The following is a 16,318-nucleotide window of genomic DNA, read 5'->3' on the forward strand; positions in this document are numbered from 1 at the left end:
AGGGGATTGGCTTGCGTTGTTTACATGTAATAACAAACATGAAGCATGAGAGGACATGAAACGTTCTTAGGAAGGACGATGTAAGCGTGATTAGAAATGTTTTGGTTCTTGTATGTCAAAGTCCAAGACTGACACGCTCCTTGACATTTGCTCTCTCTCTCTGAATCTCCCTCTCTCCATCTGTCTACCAGGCCTGTTCTCCCGCCCCTACTTCACCACCACTACCACAGCTACCGCCACCACCCCCACTGCCAGCACCACCCTGCCGCCCCCCAACTCCCCTTTCATCACACGCCGTCCCCTGGGCACCACCCTGCCGCCCCCCAACTCCCCTTTCATCACACGCCGTCCCCTGGGCACCACACGCCGTCCCTATACCAGCCGCCGGACCACCGCCGCCCCTTCTACCATGGCCCCCACTCCCACCACTACTATCACCCTCCTCCACAGGACCAGCCCTGTGCCCCACTACACCAAGGCCCAGCGGCCCTGCGACTCCCACCCCTGCCGCCACGGCGGCACCTGCGATGACGACGGCGCCGATTTCACCTGCATCTGCCCCGCCGGAAGAGGGGGCGCCGTCTGCGAGAAATGTGAGTGGAGCACCCTCGCCCTCCTCCTTGACCGACACACACAAACAAACACAAACCCTAGGTTCCATCTCTGAACTTTGAAAGGGAGATGGAAATGATCACAATCCTAGAAGAGAACAGTAGGTTCCTATTTAAGTATTGATGTCCTGAAATGACAGTGCTGAACTGACCCCTACCTTGCATCAAAGACGATGCCCAAACCCATACAGCTTACCTTCCAGTCTATTTAACTGAATAGATATCCAACCTCTATCAAAGCTGCTACAGCGCTAGGTAAATAACCAACGAGGTTATCAACCACTGCCTACTCTACGAGTCAACACTAAAGTAAACTGATATCAAATCAGTGTCTGCTGCGCCGAGCGCCAAAATCAAGTGTTGAGTGCTGTCAGAGCAATCTCAAGAGCTCTTTTCCCCTTTGTTTCTCACACTCGGTGGTTTCTGATAAGAAATTACCTCACGCAGCTGCGTCTTACAATAATTTACACTAATTGCTTTGATCGGGATTAACTGGTGGAAATGTGTGTTTGAGTCAGAGTGTGTGTGAGTGACAGCCCCATAGCCTCCCTCAAATCAATTAAATCATTAGACAAGATGATTTCATCAGCCTACATTCTCCCAAGACAAAGGAAGGCGGACAGAGAAACAGACGGCTCAGGAGTTTGTTGAGTTTGGAGAACAAAGATGATAATATAATGTTAGAGTGAGAGAAACAAGTGTGTACGCAGTGGAGGGATACAGCCGAGGTGAGGATTTACAGATTTACTCCCGTGTACACCTGTGTCACGGCTGGGGTCTGCCCCTATATATAGACACACATTCTCTTTAATTTTCTCGGCAGACGTCCGAAATGGTTTGAGGTACAGTCTCGCTTGGATGAGAGGGTATTTGGCCACTATATCGTCCTGCGTTGTGGGGTGGATGGACAGGCCGGTGGGGCGCTATCCTTTGTTCTCCAGGTTTATGAAGGGGGTTCGTTGCCTGCGGCCAGCTCAATGGCGAGCTGGGATCTGGATGTGGTTTTGGCAGCTTTGGCAAAGCCGCCTTTCGAACAGTTGGAGTCTGCCTCCCTGAAACACCTCTCTATGAAGGTGGCTTTCTTGTTAGCGATTACTTCCATGAAGAGGGTGGGTGAGCTCCATGCTCTTTCATTAAGTTCTGAGTGTACCGGATGGACCACGGGGGGAGGACTATAATCTCTCCGTACCAACCCCTCATTCCTCCCGAAGGTTCTGCTTACGACCCCCTGGCAGTGGCAGGGAAGTCTGGGCCTCCCTCCGGCATGCTGTGCCCTGTACCCTCTGGCACTGGCTGCCTATGTGGAGTGGACACGGTCAGTGAGAACAACAGACCAGCTCTTTGTCTGCTATGATGAGAGAGTCCTGGGGGCTGGGCTATCAAAGCAGAGGGTCTCTCACTGGATCGTGGACACTATTACGACAGCATACCTCTTGAAGGCCAGTGCTGGGATCTGTGGTGGCACATTCAACACGAGGTGTGGCTGCGTCCTGGGCTCTACTGAGAAGAGTGCCCCTCGCTGATATCTGTGCTGTGGCCAGCTGGGCTTCCTCTTGCACTTTTGCTAGGTACTATCGGGTAAATGTGGCATCTCCCTCTGCGGTTGGTTCAGCAGTCCTGGGCGTTGCCTCCCCTTCTGGGGACTGTGCCAGGACCTCCCTTCCACATTGACGGACCCTGCGTCTCGGTCCCGCGCTGGGACTTTGCCACTGCCTGGCCAGGTCCCTCTAGCATCGACTTATTTGGTACGGGTATACCAATATACTGGAGTGATCAGTGCTAGAGAACGTGTGTCGTGATCATGGGGTCTATATATAGGGGCGGACCCCAGCCGTGACACAGGAGTATATCTGTAAATCCTTACCTCGGATGTATCCCTCCGCCGCGGAGTGATACCAATATATTGAAGTGATCCATATAGCTCACATAACCATGGTTACATACGTACACTTAGTTTTGTGTGTGTGCGCTCATGTGTGCATTCGTGTCAAAACTCCAAGTATAAAATCGAAAACACATCATCAAGCTGTCCTTTTCTACCTGACGAGACACACCAGCACAGGTAATCTCTTTTAACACATCTGTCTGTTGAGCTTACTGTATGACCTACCTAGCTAGGCTAGGCTATATTACCTTAACTAGGCTCTTGTCTCCAACTGTACGAACAACAATTTACAGACACACACAAACAATGACTACATCTCCTTGCTCACAACCCCCATCCCTAGTGCCTGCATTATTGTTTGCCACTTGGCCTTAAATTATACCAATTTATTTTTCTTGTCGCCAATGTTACTTCAATAATAAATCATTAGATTTTTCCATTGTGTCAATGATGGCGGATTGATTGACTTCCAAGTTTTTAGTATATGTTTTTTTCAAGATGAGTGATGAGAAGAGAATCGTCCAACCCATTGGGTATCTCACTACACCCCCATATGCTATATCTTGAAATATACAGACAGCGGATTAGAAGTAAGTTTACATTGTAATACTTCTGACAGCCCACTTTGTAGTTTCGCCCACAACCTCCGGACTTTATAGTATTCCCAGAAAGCATGGATTACGAAGTCGTTATTAGTTTTACATAGTTTGACATGACTCAAGAAGAATTAGAATGAGTGAATTTTAATACATTAGTTTATACTGGATTAAACGTACATGTTTGTTAACTGTAATTGCGTTAGTTATGGTCCAACTTCCCTTCCATGTTGTGCCAACATCAGTTCTTGGTTCAAACATTTTTTCTAAGAGATTGTCAGTTGGATAGGCTCTTTGCAAGGTTATGTATATCTTAACTATCATATGGACATCCTTTTCTGACTCAAATAAGATTCCCTCAAGGTTGCTCTGATGTACAAAATATTTTAACTCAACATTTTGTGATATATAACTTTTAAATTGCATGTATTTGAAACTATCTTTATTGGTCAGTTCAAAATTACTTTTTAATTCTGTTACGGAAATACATTTATTTCCTGTTACCAAGTTATTTACGGTTTCTATGCCTTTAGTGTTCCAATTTATCTGTGAATTCTGAAAAGCTTTCCAAGGATTGTACCATAAGGTTGTGTTTGTAGGGAGTGATATTGGTTCTTGTAGAATACGTTTCATTTTCTTCCATATTGTTATAGTGTTCTTTACTATGAAGTTAATGTACTTAGCTTTGTCCTTTGAAAATAGACATGTAAAAATATTCTGGGGATGAGCATATTCTCTGGATGAGCAAAGACGTGGGTAGCGAGTTGATACAATTTCAAGTCTGGAAGGTTAAAACCACCTCAGACTTAGGAAGATGTAAAACTTTCCTTTTTATTTTATGAATTTTATTAGCTCAATTTTTTTTTTAAGAATGTCATCGGTGGGATAATTGGTATTACCAAAAATAAATACCCCTCTCTTCTTCCCAGTGATCACATACTTCATCCCGTCATTCGGGGGTAAGTCCTATCTGGCCTTCGACACCATGCGGGCCTATCACACGGTCCGCATCGCCATGGAGTTCAGGGTGGCCGAGATGACGGGCATCCTGCTCTTCAACGGCCAGGACGGCAAGAAGGACTTCCTGTCTCTCACCCTGGTCAATGGCAAGGTGGAGCTCAAGTGAGTGCACAGGTGGAGGTGATAAAACAGGAAGTGACAAAACAGGAAGAGGTTCAGTTGTGTCAAAGGGCATTGTTAGCAAGCTGTAGATCAGGGTGTCAAACATACGGCCCGTGGAGGTATCCAATCCGGCCTGCGAGTGGTTTGAGTATGACATATACACTAATAATCACATATACACGACATGATCAAAAGTATGTGGACACTTGGTTGTTGAACATCTAATTCCAAAATCATGGGCATTCATATGGAGTTGGTCCCCCCTTTGCTGCTATAACAGCCTCCACTCTTCTGGGAAGGCTTTCCACTAGATGTTGGAACATTGCTGCAGGGACTTGCTTCCATTCAGCCACAAGAGCATTAGTGAGGTCAGGCACTGATGTTGGGCGATTTGGTCTGGCTCGCAGTTGACGTTCCCATTCTTCCCAAAGGTGTTCGATGGGTTTGAGGTCAGGGCTCTTGGCATTGCACATGGTGATCTTAGGCTTGTGTGGGGGTGCTCGGCCATGGAAACCCATTTCATGAAGCTCCCGACGAACAGTTATTGTGCTGACGTTGCTTCCAGAGGCAGGTTGGAACTCAGTAGTGAGTGTTGCAACCGAGGACAGACCATTTTTACGCGCTACGTGCTTCAGCACTCAGCGGTCCTGTTCTGTGAGCTTTTGTGGCTTACCACTTAGCGGCTGAGCCGTTGTTGCTCCTAGACGTTTCCACTTCACAATAACAGCACTTACAGTTGACCGGGGCAGCTCTTGCAGGGCAGAAAGTTGATGAACTGACAACCACATTGAAAGTCACGGAGCTCTTCAGGCCATTCTACTGCCAATGTTTGTGTATGGAGATTGCATGGCTGTGTGCTCGATTTTATACAGATGTCAGCAACGGGTGTGGCTGAAATAGCCGAATCCACTAATTTGAAGGGGTGTGCCAGTCCAGTTTCGACCCACCTACTCATTCAAGGGATTTTCTTAATTTTCTACTATTTTACACATTGTATAATAATAGTGAAGACATAAAAACTATGAAATAACACATCTGAAATCATGTAGTAACCAAAAAAAGTTAAACAAATCAAAATATGTTTTAGATTTTAGATTCTTCAAAGTAGCCACCCTTTGCCTTGATGACAGCTTTGCACACTCTTGGCATTCTCTCAACCAGCTTCACCTGGAATGCTTTTCCAACAGTCTTGAAGGAGTTTCCACATATGCAAGCACTTTTTGGCTGCTTTTCCTTCACACTGCGGTCCAACTCATCCCAAACCATCTCAATTGGTATGAGGTCGGGGGATTGTGGAGGCCAGGTCATCTGATGCTGCACTCCATCACTCTCCTTCTTGGTCAAATAGCCTTTACACAGCTTGGAGATGTGTTTTGGGGTCATTGTTCTGTTGAAAAACAAATGATAGTACCACTAAGCGCAACCCAGATGGGATGGCGTGTCGCTGCTGAATGCTGTGGTAGCCATGCTGGTTAAGTGAATTCTAAATAAATCACAGACAGTGTCACCAGCAAAGCACCCCAACACCATTACACCTCCTCCTCCATGCTTCACGGTGGGAACCACACATGCGGAGATCATCCCTTCACCTACTATGCGTCTCACAAAGACACGGCGGTTGGAACCAAAAATCTCAAATTTGGACTCATCAGACCAAATTACAGATTTCCACCAGTCTAATGTTTATTGCTTGTGTTTCTTGGCCCAAACAAGTCTCTTCTTCTTATTGGTGTCCTTTAGGAGTGGTTTCTTTGCAGCAATTCGACCATGAAGGCCTGATTCATGCAGTCTCCTCCGAACAGTTGATGTTGAGATGTGTCTGTTGCTTGAACTCTGAAGCATTTATTTGGACTGCAATCTGAGGTGCGGTTAACTCTAATGAACTTAACCTCTGCAGCAGAGGTAACTCTGGGTCTTCCTTACCTGTGGCGGTCCTCATGAGAGGCAGTTTCATCATAGCGCTTGATGGTTTTTGCGACTGCACTTGAAGAAACTTTCAAAGTTCTTGACACTTTCTGGATTGACTGACCTTCATGTCTTAAGTAATGATGGACTGTCATTTCCTGTTGCCTATTTGAGCTGTTCTTGCCATAATATGGACTTGGTCTTTTACCAAATAGGGCTATCTTCTGTATACCACCCCTACTTTGACACAACACAAGTGATTGGCTCAAACACATTAAGAAGGAAAGAAATTCCACAAATTAACTTTTAACAAAGGCTCACCTGTTCATTGAGATGCATTCCAGGTGACCTCAGGGCGGCAGGGTAGCCTAGTGGTTAGAGCGTTGGGCTAGTAACCGAAAGGTTGCATGTTCCCGAGCTGACAAGGTACAAATCTGTTATTCTGCCCCTGAACAAGGCAGTTCCATGTTACCATGTTCCTAGGCCGTCATTGAAAATAAGAATTTGTTCTTAACTGACTTGCCTAGTTAAATAAAGGTAAGTTAAATAAAAAATGAAGCTGAGAGAATACCAAGAGTGTGCAAAGCTGTCATCAAGGGGGAAGAGTAGCTACTTTAAAGTATCTCAAATCTCAAATATATTTTGTTTTGTTTAACACTTTTTTGGTTACTACATGATTCCATATGTGTTATTTTATAGTTTTGATTTCTTCACTATTATTCTACAATGTACAAAATATTAAAAATAAAGAAAAACCCAGGAATGAGTAAGTGTGTTCTAAAACGTTTGACTGGTACTGTGTATATATATATAAACTCAATATACTTTAAAATGACTCAAATCAAATTGAAACTGTGTAGAAAATATTATGGACCTACATTCTAACAGTAGCTCTATAAAAATCACATTAGAGTTGAGGGCAATTGATTATGAGAAATATAATACCATCAATTCTCAACCAAGTTTTCCTTAGGTACATGTAGGGCAGTTAATCAGGAGTAGCTGGTGCACCATAGACCTCTAAACTGCTTCCTTAAAAAATATTTATATACTGAAAAACAAATGCAGTATGGGCCAGTTTCCTGTATCCAGATTAAGCCTATTCCTGGATTAAAAAATCTTCTTTCAATGCAGATACTCCATTGAACATATTATATAAAGATGATGGTTTGATTCCCACCCCTAGGTTCAACACCGGCTCGGGCACAGGCACACTGGTCAGTAAAGTCCAGGTGAAGCAGGGTCGCTGGTACCAGCTGGTGGTGACGAGGAACCGACGCAATGCCGTGCTGAGCGTGGATGACGAGCTCCACATCGAGGGCGCCAGCCCCCCCGGCACCGACGGCCTCAACCTGGACACCCACCTCTTCATCGGAGGGGTGCCCGAGGACATGATGACAGAGTAAGGCCTCACATGAAGATGGCATTAGTATGGTTGTATATTAGCAATATATAATTAGTCATGTATTAGTGTATATAGAGAAAAGGAGATTGATGGGGAAAGGAGTTGTTGAGTTCTATAAAAACAGTATGGAACTCTCCGGTACCATATTGGTTTATTGAGATGCATACACAGTGAGCATTAGCAGAGCTGCAGGTATTGCTTTTTTCATATTATTTGTTTGTTTTTTCTGTCTAGCACCTGTGTTTCATTTTTCCTATTTTTCACTAAGTTGATTTGAATAACTATTGAATGGCTGATGGTATATTATCATTCACTCTCTTTCTCTCTCTTGCTCTCTCTGTCTCTCTCACTCCATGTCTCTCTTGCTTTCAACCCCTCTCTCTCTCTCCCTCTCCTCTCTCTCTCTCTCTCCCCCTCCCGCTCTCTCCATCCCCTTCTCTCTTAGTGTGAAGGAGAGGACCTCCACCGGTACAGGTCTTGTTGGCTGTGTTCGCACGCTGGACGTCAACAACCTGGTGTACAACCTGCAGGAGAAGGGTGGCAACGTGCTCTACGGCACCGGCGTAGGCGAGTGCGGCAACAACCCGTGCCAGCCTAACCCCTGTAAGAACAGTGCCTCCTGCCAGGTCAAGGAGGCTGAGATGTTCCACTGCAAGTGCATCAACAGCTACTCCGGTCAGCCAAACACTTTTTCTTTCTAACAACAGGGTCGTAGTCATTAGGCACCAAACAGCTGAAAGTGGTCCGCAACATCAAGGGACTACCTGGACTTGTCCATTGAGAAACGCCATTGCAACACATTTCAAAATGTTTTTTGTTGCATGCCCTAATGAACATGACCCAGACCTCAGTTCTTGGCACCGTAGATTTGAGTTCACAAATAGTATTTGTTTTTGTTTATTTGAATAATTAAACTGCACTTGATTGAGCTTGCCTGGCACAGTTAAACCCACAGTAGAAGTCTTCATGGATCCACCTGTACCTGAATACCCGAGACCAGGTCCGGGACCCGAGCAAGTCCGGATACAGAATTCTAAATAATGTCACAGGTCTGGGTCGGATCTGATATAATTTGTCACGGGTCTTGGGTATATGTAATTGTAACTGACTTGTTTGGAAGGACCCGTACAGATCTGAACGTGACTGCTGCAGTAGAGAGAGAGAGAGAAATATCTTCTTATTTATGTTGCTGCTCTTGCTTTTCACTTGTGTGGACCTTGGCGTGTGGAGCTTGTGGTTGGCCAGTCAATGCTGCAATAGGCTACAGACATAGAGCCTCTCTCCATGTGTGGCAAAAGTTAGGAGCTATCTAATCAATGGAAGATGGAATTTAAAGTTAAAGGAGAGGGATAGGCTTCAACGACCAAGAGGCAACAGGAAGGCTGCATCTTAACATTCTGAATTGGAGTTGTTGTTATTTGTAACTCTAGGATGAGAAAGCGCATGCACTGCAACCTCAGTTAGCCTAGCTAGCTAACATTAGCTCTCTTAATTAGCTTCTCCCGGTTTGATGCAGTCAAGACGGGTACCACGTGCTCATATTTGATGATAAATAGCCTAGCTATGGCAGCTATTAGTCTACTATAGCGCGAGTCGGCTTGGTTGGTTGCTCTCTCTCACTCCTCCCTCCCTCCTCACCTTGTCACTCGCTCACAGTATGGCCCCTCTCTTCCTCTTGCACTTTATCAGCTCCGGTTAATAAAGGAACTTATAGAAATACTTTTTTGCTGCTTCGCCCCACTCGGATCGGATCTGGACCCGACCTGTACGGAAAGATTCTAGTTGTCTTCGGGTCTGTTCGAAACGGGTCTCTAGATTACATTGTTTATTTATGCATATCGGGTCTGGGTGGGAAAGCCCCAGGTCCATTTCGGAACGGCTCCAACTTTTTGGACCCGTGATTACCTCTACCCCACCGTGCACTCCTCATTGGGCTCAATCAGCTGCTCAAAAGTATTTGAAAGCAAGCCAATACTATTTGAACCAATGTCTGAGGAATACACCGCAGTCAGGATTTAGCCATTTGAAAAGCTCACAGCACGTTGCCTCTGTCTTGCTTAAGACTTGTCTGGGATTAGGTGTAGTGCAGTAAAGGAACCCACTGAAGACTATAACCAAATGCTCCCCATCGGCTGGCCTTTACACATCTCTCCTCCTTTACAAGTGGTCACAGTCCAAGTGCAGTGTCAGGGGCAGAGTGAGTGTTATTTAAGATACACCTCAAAGAGGTAGGGCTTCAGATGTTTTCGTAAGATGGGCAGGGACTCCGCTGTCCTGACTTTGGAGGGAAGCTGGTTCCGCCATTGGGGTCCAGGACTGAGAAGAGCTTTGGGGGGTGGGAGGGCCAAGAGACCAGAAGTGGCAGAATGCAGTGCTCGGGTTGGGATGTAGGGTTTTAGCATAGCCTAATGCACGAAGGGGCAGTTCCCCTTGCTGCTCCATAGACAAGCACCAGGGTCTTGAAGATGATGCGAGCTTCGACTGGAAGTGTGTGGAGTGTGCAGAGGAGCGGTGTGACATGGGAGAACTTAGGAAGGTTGAACACAAGGCGGGCTGCGGCATTATGGATAAGTTGCAGGGGTTTGATGGCACAGGCGGGGAGCCCAGCCAACAGAGAGTTGCATTAGTCTAGACAGGAGATGACAAGTGCCTGGATTCGGACCTGCACCACTACCTGTGTGAGGAAGGGTTGTACTCTTCAAAGCAGTGACTGCATGAGCAAGTCACTGCTTTGATGTTTGCAGAGAACGACAGTGTCTTGTCCAGGGCCAGGCCAAGGTTCTTTGCACTCTGGGAGGAGGGCACCATGGAGTTGTCAACCATGATGGAGATGTCTTGGAGCGGGCAGGCCTTCCCCGGGAGGATGAGTAGCTCCGTTTTGTCGAGGTTGAGCTTGAGATGGTGGGCCGATATCCAAGCTGAGATGTCTGCCAGGCATGCGTGTCGCCACCTGTGCATCAGAAGGGTGGATGGAGAAGAGTAGTTGAGTGGCATCCGCATAGCAATGATAGAAGACACAATGTGAAGATATGACAGAGCCAAGTGACTTGGTGTAAAGAGAAAAGAGGAGAGGTCCTAGAACCGAGCCCTGGGGGACACCAGTAGTGAGAGCACGTGGTGCAGACACAGTCGACCTGTCAGGTAGGATGCAATCCAAGGGTTTGCAGATCCTTAGACACCCAACCCTGAGAAGGTGACGAGGAGGATCTGATGGTTGGCAGTGTTGAAGGCAGCAGATAGATCTAGGAGGATGAAAACAGAGGAGAGCGAGTCCGCTTTAGCAGAGCGGAGAGCGTCTGTGACACAGAGGAGAGCGGTCTCAGTTGAATGAGCCGCCTTGAAGCCTGACTGGTTAGGGTCAAGAAGATAGTTCTGAGAGAGATAACGAGAGAGTTGGTCAGAGACAAGAGGGAGATGGAGTACGAGGTAGGGAGAGAGACGAGAGAAAGAGTGTGTGTGTGTGTGCGTGCGAGAGAGAGTGAGTAACAGGAGAAATTGATGAGAAAGAGTGTAATAGAACTCAGCGGGTTAATTACAGCATTCTCCTCGCCTCAGGCAGCTCTGGCTACTTAAATAATGACGGCTGAATTTGGATGCGTCCCTGCTAGCGTAGGGCAAAGCCAATTTAGCCATCCGGGAGACATTTCAGCCACCTCTCCCATAGCCAGGAACCGTCTCCATACCCATGACTGCAAAACAGCAAGACAGGGTGCCTGGGTCTTTCCTTAATCTTTCTAAATCCTATTAGAGAAGGACCTCTATTACTGAGGAAATCATGGAATGAAGGGAAAATGGTCTGAAAGGCCTAGGTTGTATTAATTAGGGCATACCGTAGCAAAACGGTTTGCAATAGAAAATGAAAAAGTTTCTTAGAGTACAACTTAATTGTCCATATGTTACAGAAAACAGCAGTAATTTGTCTTCTGCCCCGTTCTTGTCTTATTGGACAAGTTCAGGTAGTCCCTCCCTTTTTGTCATTTATTTCCCTTTTTGGTGCCTAATGAATACAACCCTGGTTTTTAGAAGAGAAGATGGTTTAAAGATTCTGTGGTTTGAGTTCTAACTTGGGGTTGTTGTTTTTTTGTTGGTGATGGTGAAATATAGGTCCGACGTGCGCCGACACCCACAATCCATGCGAGCCTAACAGATGCCACCCATCGTCCCAGTGTCAGGTGCAACCAGAGGGAGGGTATAAGTGTGAGTGTCCCATGGGCCGCGAGGGACGCCATTGCGAGCAAGGTACTGGCACCTCTTTTTAAAGAATTTAAATCCCCACTGCTTAACCTTTTGTGTCTGTGTTTGAGAGAGAGTGAGCATGTATCTGAGATATAAACTCAGCAAAAAAAGAAACGTCCTCTCACTGTCAACTGCGTTTATTTTCAGCAAACTTAACATGTGTAAATATTTGTATGAACATGACAAGATTCAACAACTGAGACATAAACTGAACAAGTTCCACAGACATGTGACTAACAGAAATTGAATAATGTGTCCCTGAACAAAGGGGGGGGGGGGGGGGGGGGGTCAAAATCAAAGTAACAGTCAGTATCTGGTGTGACCACCAGCTGCATTAAGTACTGCAGTGCATCTCCTCCTCATGGACTCCACCAGATTTGTCAGTTCTTGCTGTGAGATGTTACCCCACTCTTCCACCAAGGAACCTGCACGTTCTCAGACATTTCTGGGGGGAAATGGCCCTAGCCCTCACCCTCCAATCCAACAGGTCCCAGACATTCTCAATGGGATTGAGAATTATTTTATTTTTTTCACCTTTATTTAACCAGGTAGGCCAGTTGAAAACAAGTTCTCATCTACAACTGCGACCTGGCCAAGATAAAGCAAAGCAGTGCGACACAAACAACAACACAGAGTTACACATGGAATAAACAAATGTACAGTCAATAACACAATAGAAAAAATGTATATACAGTGTGTGCAAATGAGGTAAGATTAGGGAGGTAAGTCAATAAAAAGGCCGTAGTGGCGAAGTAATTACAATTTAGCAATTAAACACTGGAATGGTAGATGTGCAGAAGATGAATGTGCAAGTAGAGATACTGGGGTGCAAAGGAGCAAAAAAAATGATTTAGTTGGATGGGCTATTTACAGATGCGCTATGTACAGGTGCAATGATCTGTGAGCTGCTCTGACAGCTGATGCTTCAAGTTAGTAAGGGAGATATGAGTCTCCAGCTTCAGTGATTTTGCAATTCGTTCCAGTCATTGGCAGCAGAGAACTGGAAGGAAAGGCGACCAAAGGAGGAATTGGCTTTGGGGTGACCAGTGAAATATACCTCCTGGAGCGCGTGCTACGGGTGGGTAGCATGATGACCAGTGAGCTGAGATAAGGTGGGGCTTTACCTAGCAAAGACTTATAGATGACCTGGAGCCAGTGGGTTTGGCGACGAATATGAAGCGAGGGCCAGCCAACGAGAGCATACAGGTCGCAGTGGTAGGTAGTATATCGGGCTTTGGTGACAAAAACGGATCTGGGCTCTTTGCTGGCTATGGCAGAACACTGTCGTTCCTGTCTTGCAGGAAATCACACACAGCACGAGCAGTATGGCTGGTGTCATTGTCATGCTGGAGGGTCATGTCAGGATGAGCCTACAGGAAAGGTACCACATGAGGGAGGAGGATGACTTCCCTGTAACGCACAGTGTTGAGATTGCCTGCAATGACAACAAGCTCAGTCCGGTGATGCTGTGACACACTGCCCCAGACCATGACTGACCCTCCACGTCCAAATCGATCCCGCTCCAGTGTACAGGCCTCAGAGTAAGCTCATTCCTTCGACGATAAATGCGAATCCGACCAACACCCCTGGTGAGACAAAACCACGACTCGTCAGTGAAGAGCACTTTTTGCCAGTCCTGTCTGGTCCAGCGACGGTGGGTTTGTGCCCATAGGCGACGTTGTTGCCGGTGATGTCTGGTGAGGACCTGCCTTACAACAGGCCTACAAGTCCTCAGTCCAGCCTCTCTCAGCTTATTGCGGACAGTCAGCACTGATGGAGGGATTGTGCATTCCTGGTGTAACTCAGGCAGTTGTTGTTGCCATTCTGTACCTGTCCCACAGGTGTGATGTTCAGATGTACCGATCCTGTGCAGGTGTTGTTCCAGATGGTCTGCCACTGCGAGGACGATCAGCTGTCCGTCCTGTCTCCCTGTAGCGCTCTCTTAGGTGTCTTACAGTACGGACATTGCAATTTATTGCCCTGGCCACATCTGCAGTCCTCATGCCTCCTTGCAGCATGCCTAAGGCACGTTCACGCAGATGAGCAGGGACCCTGGGTATCTTTCTTTGTTGGTGTTTTTCAGAGTCAGTAGAAAGGCCTCTTTAGTGTCCTAAGTTTTCATAACTGTGACCTTAATTGCCTACCTTCTGTAAGCTGTTAGTGTCTTAACGACCGTTCCACAGGTGCATGTTCATTAATTGTTTATGGTTCATTGAACAAGCATGGGAAACAGTGTTTAAACCCTTTTCAATGAAGATCTGTGAAGTTATTTGGATTTTTAGGAATTATCTTTGAAGGACATGGTCCTGAAAAAGGGGCGTTTCTTTTTTTGCTGAGTTTATAAAGCATGTCAGTACAGTATGTACATCAGTCTGTGTTTGACTTCAGTATTTATATGTCGTATCATCGCTACTTAAACTACAAACATTTGATTTAAAAAATAAAACACCAAGCTTATCATCCTACCTCAATGATCCAGTCAGGATTCAGTGTGGAAGATCTCCCACATTTTAAATGTTCCCTCTTTCCCCTTCCGCTCTTTTCTTCTCCGTGTCGTGCTGCTCCATTTTTCCATCTTGATTCGGGAGAGAGATTAAATGCAGAGAGACAGGCCGCGCCTCCAGGGTGTCTGGCGCACAGCGGAGCGCTGCGATTGGCCTATCAGGCTGTTAGCGCAACGGCTTCGTTTGTTACAGATCCTTTCCGTAGACATTCTCCATCTCTCACATGCTCCCCTTTCCACAGGTGTTGTGTTCAAACGCTTTCGCCTCCACTTAGCTCCTAGGGGAAGAAGCATGGGCCACGGCTGGGGAGGAGACCCTAATGTACCGGAGCTGCGTTTGAAGTTTATCATTAGCTCTTTTGTCGATGTGTTTGCAACTGGTTTTCATTCACCTCTCATTGAAATTCTCATGGATGTTTTCAGAATATAAAGGCTTGAGAATATTTGACTCAATGTATAACAATGAAGGTTGGTGTTCAAAAGTTTAAAAAAAATTAATTAGTACGTAGGCACACAGGCAAAGACAAACGTGCACAGTCTCGTTCATGCACTCGCACACGCGCGCTTTCCTAACCTGACTGGGTCGACTAACACCTGAGGAGAACCGCCTCTCGCCTCACCGTAAGTCCCAGTTAGCAGGTGATTTAAAATCAATTGGGGTGAACTGAAAATCATTGTGAGGGAAAGAGCATCTCACACTCTGAGGGCTTCAATTAAATCAATGAGATGACTAATGACATCAATCCTCCCATGATGATTAATGAAGAAGTCACTCAGCCTGAGTGTCTGGCCGACACAGGATCTGGATCACGTAACAGAACCATCATTCAGCTTAACCTTTACCGAACCTCAATCCCGGATCCGGGATCACCCCCCACCCCCCCCACACTGATTAGCATAGCTAGCATAGCGTCACAATTAAATAGTAGCATCTAAATATCATTAAATCACAAGTCCAAGACACCAGATGAAAGATACAGATCTTGTGAATAACCCCATCATTTCTGTTTTTTAAAATGTTTTACAGGGAAGACACAATATGTAAATCTATTAGCTAACCACGTTAGCAAAATACACCATTTTTCCTTTGTCCACCATTTTCTCTCTCCACCAGTAGCTATCACCAATTCGGCTAAACTAAGATATTGATAAACACTAACCAAGAAAAAACCTCCTCAGATGACAGTCTGATAACATATTTATGGTATAGGATAGGTTTTGTTAGAAAAAAGTGCATATTTCAGGTAGAAATCACAGTTTACAATTGCACCCACAGTCACAACTGGACTAGAATTACTAGAGAGAGCAACGTGTATGACCAATTTACTCATCATAAAACATTTCATAAAAATAGACAAAGCATAGCAATGGAAAGACACAGATCTTGTGATTTCAGACAATATTTCAGATTTTCTAAGCGTTTTACAGCGAAAACACAATAAATCGATAAGTTAGCATACCACATTTGCAAACAATACTAGAGCATCAATTCAAGCCAGAGAGCGATAACGTAATCATCGCCAAAAGATATTAATTTTTTCACTAACCTTCTCAGAATTCTTCCGTTGACACTCCTGTAACATCATATTACAACATACATATATTGTTTGTTCGAAAATGTGCATATTTAGCCATAAAAAAACGTGGTTATACAATGAAGATGGTAGCAAAACCAGCATGGAAAAGTCGGTCGCCATCTTTCAGAGTGATCTAGTTTAATCAATAGCTAATCATATACTTGACTAAAAAATACAGGGTTGACAGGAATCGAAAGACAAATTAGTTCTTAATGCAATCGCTGATTTACATTTCTAAAATTATCCTTACTGTGCAATACAGGGTTCGCCAAGCGAAGGGATAGAAAACAAGATGGCGAAATATGCGTTTAAAATATTTCGACAGAACAACGATTTATCATATTAAATATTACTTACTATGAGGTGATTTTCCATCAGATTCTTGGGCAATGTATTCTTTCTTGGTTCTAATCTTCTTTTGGTCGAAAGATGTCCTTTGTCCGTCGAAATGCCCGCTAACGTTCGACCGGGACCCCGA

At 45.4% G+C, this 16,318-nt stretch overlaps 1 protein-coding gene across 1 annotated transcript in view; it reads left to right on the forward strand.

The window, feature by feature from the left end:
- The window catches only part of LOC120060868 (agrin-like), a 376,729-nt gene that overhangs the window by 320,555 nt on the left and 39,856 nt on the right, over positions 1-16,318 (forward strand). The window contains exons 23-27 of the mRNA XM_039010276.1: positions 192-593; positions 4,022-4,214; positions 7,306-7,521; positions 7,970-8,199; positions 11,629-11,763. Of these exons, the coding sequence (XP_038866204.1) occupies positions 192-593; positions 4,022-4,214; positions 7,306-7,521; positions 7,970-8,199; positions 11,629-11,763 (1,176 nt within the window). The remainder of the gene's footprint in view (positions 1-191; positions 594-4,021; positions 4,215-7,305; positions 7,522-7,969; positions 8,200-11,628; positions 11,764-16,318) is intronic.

This window comes from Salvelinus namaycush, chromosome 16 (assembly GCF_016432855.1).
Source record: "Salvelinus namaycush isolate Seneca chromosome 16, SaNama_1.0, whole genome shotgun sequence".
Lineage (NCBI taxonomy): Eukaryota > Metazoa > Chordata > Actinopteri > Salmoniformes > Salmonidae > Salvelinus > Salvelinus namaycush.